Here is a 6,293-nt window from a genome sequence, read left to right as displayed (position 1 = left end):
ATTAAATTATATACGTTTTTAATCAACTTAATTTGATGTATTTTCCTATAACTCGCATTCAGTATTTTTTCTAGCTAAATACGTGATTAATATATTTTTTATTAACGTGTCTGTATAAATTTTATTGAAAAAACTAGTTTTATTTAACATAATTTAGTGGTGAACTGAACCGATACTCGCATCAGTTCTTCTATTGTTGGTTATTATCGGATCCAATACCGATATTCTTTTTTTTATGATTCACTATTAACATAGGTACCGGTGTTGTTATTATCGGAACGGGTAACAATTTTCGTTTTTTATGATTATCGGTGTAAAACATATTTATTTGTGCATATCATCATTGACTTTAAATAGAAAGCTGATACAATAGTGATACGAGCCAAACTAATAACGAGCAAATTCCCACCACATCGTGCACAAAATATATAAATCTATAACCGTGCTGAATAGTAACATTTGTTTTTAAGATATTATATAAAAAGTTTCTATGTTCCAATTTCACCCATTATACCTTAAATAATATACAATTCTAACCAATTTTGTTTTTTTATTAAATTTGATTTTTCCTCCGATAAATTGTGTTCATTATCTTTTTATTTTTAAAGATGAATATGCAACTTTGTTTAATATATTTTTCTCGGCGTTCATGTATAAACTTTGTTGAAAAAACATGACTTTAAACCAAGTGTTAGTATCATCGCCATAACGATATTGTCATGAAACCACTTGATACCGGTCGAATTCCCGACGCATCGCGCGAGGAAATCTCGCTAGTTTATATATAAATTTAACTCGCTAGAATAGAGTGAGTGTCAATGAGCTTGAGCTTTAACTTGTTTATTATATGTCATTTAGTTATTTTTAATTTTATATACATATGAATAAATCATATATAATTGAATTATTTTTCATATAAAAATACTAGGTTAGAACCCCGTGTATTACACGGGTTGAATAAATGTAATTTTATATATTAAAGATTTTAAAAAAATATATCTTTATAAACACCGTATATTGTACGGGTTAAATAAATGTAATTTTATATATCAAATAGTAAAAAAGTTATATCTTTGAAAACCATGTGTATTACACAGATTAAATAAATGTAATTTTGTATACTAAATACTAAAAACGTCGTATCTTTAAAAAACCCGTATATAATCGGGTTGAATAAATCTACCAAATAATTAAAAAAATACATTCTTAAAAACCCCGTATATTACACGTGTTGAATAGATCTAAAAAGAGTTATATCTTTAAAAACCATGTCTATACACATATTAAATAAATGTAATTTTGTATACTAAATACTAAAAATGTCATATTTTTAAAAAACTCATGTATAGTCGGGTTGAAAAATCTACCAAATAATAAAAAAATTATATTCTTAAAAAACCATGTGTATTACACGTATTAAATAAATCTAATTTTACATAGCAAATGATAAAAAAAGTTATATCTTTAAAAACTTTGTGTATTACACGGGTTATATAAATGTAACTTTGTATAGTAAATAATAAAAAATTATATTAATAGTAAATAATAAAAAAAATTATATTTTTAAAAATCCCGCATTTAACACGAGTTGAATAAATATAATTTTGTATACCAAATAATTAAAAAATATTTTTTTAATAAATTAGGATAACATTTAATATTAATTTATTATTTATATATTTAATATAAGATAAGTAGGAAAGAGATGTATTTGTTTTAAAAATATATTAAATTAACAATTTAGATTTCAGGATAATATTTTATTAAAGTACGATAAGATTTTAATATTAATTTATTATTTATTTATTTGATTAATATAAGTTAAGTATAGATGTGAGGATAACTTCAATAAATGACACGTGACCAAAACTTGGTTTCTTTTATTATAATAGATAGATTTTAAACCATCATGATAACATTGAATACAATTCCATACTATACAATAATATATGTTATGATTGATCAAAATTAGTTAAAATCTAAGTTCTAAGTTGGTAAGCTTGGTTAGGTTCTTATAAGTCAAAATTAGTTAAAAAAAAAAAAAGCATGACTTTAAAGATAAACATTAACTAAAATAAGACAAAATTGGAAGTCAAACCCACCAATTTAATAACCTAAAGATCAAAAATAACTAAAATCTAATAACCAAAATTAACTAAAATATAAGTTCCAAGCTGGTCATCCGAATTTGCCACGTAAATAATTATGATTTTTTTTTTCTAGAAGAGATTTTTTTTTTTTCATAAAATATGAGATAAGGGTAAACTAAATAAAAAAGTGTCAATATGATAAATAATAATATTAAGTATAAAAAGGTAGGAAATTACAAATGTAGACATCTTCAATGAATGACACGTGTCTAAAATTAGGTTTCTTTTATTATATAGTATAGATAGATACTATCAACATAAAATAATGTTAATATTAATATTAATATTAATATAACAGTATATAATATAACAAGCTACAAGCTCGTTTACACCTCTAGCCAGTACGAACGCATTTAACCCTATTGGATGATCATATAAAACATTAGACATATTATCTATGAATTAAAACTCAACACATTTCAAGGCTTTATAAACAATAAAACTGCTAATAAGTATTAAAGATTATAAATCATCAAGTCGATTACCTTTTTCCAGGTAATGTGGATCGAGCATACCGAATATAACGAGAGTGGAGTTCCTCAGCATTACCGCCCACTACTTAGATCAGGGTTGGGTTTCGGGGCTCAAAAATGGATTGCGACCCTACAAAGGCATTTCGAGTGCATAGCAACCATCATGTCACCGGATACAACCATCGAAAATGGTTCAGGTAGTTTCATATCACTTTGCTCATACTTTCAATCTTTTTTTTTTTTTTTCTATATAACTTTGTAAAATTATGTAAAACAAACAACAAATATTACAGTTTTATCACCGGGTGGTAAAAGAAGCTTAGCTAGTCTTGCACAACGCATGACGGCTAATTTCTGTGCCGGGGTTTGTGCAACGGGTGGTCACAAATGGGAGGTGGTTAGTAACGAACCAGAGGCTGCTAGGATTTTGATCCGTAAAAGTTTGAATAATCTCGGGGACCCATCTGGCGCGGTTTTAAGTGCTAGTATGTCAGTTTGGATGCCCATACAACATCAGCGATTGTTTGCTTTGATGCTAAATGAAGAATTGAGGAGCAAGTGGGACGTTTTGTCCCCTGGTAGTGCAATGCAAAACATGATTTGTTTACCTAAAACTCAGGATCTTGGCAACCTCAACACCATTTCCCTACGTGCCAATGTGAGTGTTACTTTTTTATGTTTGGATGCCCATGCAACATCACCGATTGTTTGCTTTGATGCCACATCTAATTGAGACACGTGTAAAGTTAGAGCTAAACAGCCAACGGCTTGGATTTAGCCCCTTGTTTTTAGCCGCTGGCAATTAGCCCACGCGTTTTTATCTGCCGACTAAATTTAGCCTGCGTTTTACACGTGTTTTTTATTGGTTTTTTTTACCCCTTTGTACTTCACTATGAGTTTTTGTGCAGGTTACGTCTTAGTCGGCGTAGAAAAGCCTTTACTTCATTTTTTTAAAGTAATATTTAGACTTAAAAAATCAAAAAGGGTAGCGGCATAACTTGTTGTCCATTTACCTTTTGTTTCAATGCAGTTTTCTTTTGGAAACTTCATATGTTTTTCAACTAAATTCAAAGTCAAACTTCTAAATCATTGTTTTGTCACTTTGCATGTACAAGGCTACGGGTCCTAATGCAAATCAGAACTCAGTGCTAGTACTTCAGGATAGTGCAACAGACGTGACTGGATCACTCATGGTATACGCGGCTGTGGATGTTGAGGCGATCACAGTCGTGATGAACGGTGGAGATTCGTCCTATGTCGCGCTCCTGCCATCAGGGTTCGCCATAGTGCCCGACTGTGTGGCTGAGTCAGGTGTAAAAGCTGAAGGTGAAGGTGGATCCCTACTGACTGTTGGGTTCCAGATATTGGTCAACGATTTGCCATCATCGAACATCAAGATGGAGTCAGTCAATACGGTTATCAATTTGATTACCCGCACGGTTCAAGGGATCAAAGATGTGATTCATTCTGATCAACAAGGAAGGCAGATCAGTAGCTAGAATATTGATCTATATCTATATTGTTTTTTTTTATTGGACAAGATGGTGTGGATTTAATTTGTATTGAAGAGGAGAGTATGGGTCAGGTTCGATCTCATGAACTAGGGTTTGAGTCAAGAACGAACCGCGATAACCTTTTGTGGTTCGGGTATTGACTCAGTGACCTATGAGATGTATGAACTCAGCTTTGTTAGCTTCTCTTGTTTCTTGTTTTACTTGTGTTTGTATTCATGGAATTGGGAACTGATATCTCTTTGCTTTCCTAGTTTGATCTTGCTTGTGGAGCTCTCGGTTTAAAATCTTGGCATGACTTGTTTACGACATGTTATTTACCTCCCTTATGTAGGTCATGTTAGCCGTGGGACTGGTTGGTAGAGACACCTAGGCATACACAATTATTTTTTTGTTTCATCTCTTTTCTACAAAAATCGAGTATTCCCGTAAGTACATTTTTTTTCTTCTTAAAATTGAGTATTACACGTAGGGGTGTTCAGAATTTGTTTCAAATTCGAAAAATTCGAAATTCGTTTAAATTCGATTCGATTATCAAGAATTCGTTTCGATTAAAAGAATTCGAATTCGATTAATTCGAGTCAAGTAAATCAAATACGAATTTATAATTTCAAATTCGATTCGAAATTCGAATAAAAACTATACATTTTTATTTATGATTTTTAAATATAATGCATATATAACTTTTATTAAGCTATACTATAAATTTTTTTCCAAGTATTAAAATTACATATTACCAAACCCACTACATGGCCCAATAAGTCCATAACTAAAACCTAAGTAACAAATCTATCAATAGATTAATAACCCTATAAATATGAACTTTTAGTGTGGTGTGGTTATTCGACTTCTCGTTTTGAATTTTAGACTTATGGTACTTTATTTGGAACTTTATAATGTGATATCGTGTTTATAGATGCTTTAAAATTTATGTTTCATTTTGATAGTTTTTACATGTTCATACAGAATCTGAATTTATTCGAATTCGAATTTTTAATCGAATACGAAGCGAATACGAATTGGGTTTTTTATTCGAATACGAATTCGAATCGAATTCGGTAAGTTTTAATCGAATTCGAATCGAATACGAATTCAAGGAAAAATAAAAATTATTCGAATAATTCGAAAATTTGATATTCGATTCGATGAACACCCCTACTTACACGTATTTTTGAGCGATTTACACAAAACTTCTTCAAAAAAACGATACGTGTTCCTCATTAAGTACATCATTTTAGATTGTTTCAAGTTTTTTTTAATTAGACTATAATTCCTTTATCGATTAAATAAAAAGAAAATTCATTTATTCGTGTCTATACTTCTTAGCATCAATTATAAACTAAAAATGAATATAGTTATTATAATAAACTAAGAATAACGAAATTAAAATAAAATAAATTGAAATTATACCGTTTGAATTCAAAATCCATTAAACAAATTTAGTTGTTGATTCAAAGGGCCCCATTTTAAATGTAGTTGATGAACCGTTTGATTACTTAAACCCAAGATTGTGATTTTAAGTACTTTACACCATAAACTACCCATTGTTTGTTGATTTCCAACGGGCTTGTTTTCGGACATATAAGCCTATGCTTTACACAAAGCTACTTCCTAGGCGTTTGTCCAGAGTTGACGATCTACCTGTTCTTGGAATCTTCCTTGATTCGCATCATCTTGGTCATCTTATCTTGGTCTTGTTCAACTTGCATTTCTTTAAAATATACATCATCACACTGACGCTGAGGTCGAGTTTTTGGCACAAAATCTTCATCATTATGAACTGGGAGCGGTCGTTCCTCATTGCCACATGGGGACCTAAACTGTGGGTTTCTCATCACATGCAGATCAGATGTTTGTTGATCTTCTAAAGTGTAGAGGTATTGACCGGGTGCAACTAGAGGAGGTATTGGCCTTCCCGGAAAATATGGTTGGCGTGGAAGTGCTTTTGGTTGTTCTGTAAACATTGGTTGCAATTGATTTTGATTTCGACTTGAGCTTGAATCCGCTCCTTTCAAGCTTGAACCACCTCCTCTTGAACTAGAATCAGCTCCTCGAGATTGAGTTTTTCTTGCTTACACCACCCTTTGATATTTTTTTATTCCATAGAAAAATATTGTGTTTGTGTAGAAATATTGGTAGAAATGTTTGAATTTTGTTGA

General features: G+C 30.7%; 1 protein-coding gene across 3 annotated transcripts in view; it reads left to right on the top strand.

The window, feature by feature from the left end:
• Positions 1-4,421, top strand: part of LOC110940552 (homeobox-leucine zipper protein ANTHOCYANINLESS 2) — a 10,619-nt gene extending 6,198 nt beyond the window's left edge. For all 3 annotated transcript variants that reach the window (XM_022182098.2, XM_022182097.2, XM_022182099.2), the window contains exons 7-9: positions 2,646-2,820; positions 2,917-3,281; positions 3,739-4,421. In XM_022182098.2, coding sequence (XP_022037790.1) covers positions 2,646-2,820; positions 2,917-3,281; positions 3,739-4,122 — 924 coding nt within the window. In that variant the 3' untranslated portion in view covers positions 4,123-4,421. The remainder of the gene's footprint in view (positions 1-2,645; positions 2,821-2,916; positions 3,282-3,738) is intronic.
• Positions 4,422-6,293: the final 1,872 nt, after the last annotated feature.

Source organism: Helianthus annuus, chromosome 5, assembly GCF_002127325.2.
Source record: "Helianthus annuus cultivar XRQ/B chromosome 5, HanXRQr2.0-SUNRISE, whole genome shotgun sequence".
Taxonomy (NCBI): domain Eukaryota; kingdom Viridiplantae; phylum Streptophyta; class Magnoliopsida; order Asterales; family Asteraceae; genus Helianthus; species Helianthus annuus.
The sequence above is the reverse complement of the archived record's forward strand: the minus strand, read 5'-3'. Positions and strand labels throughout refer to the sequence as shown.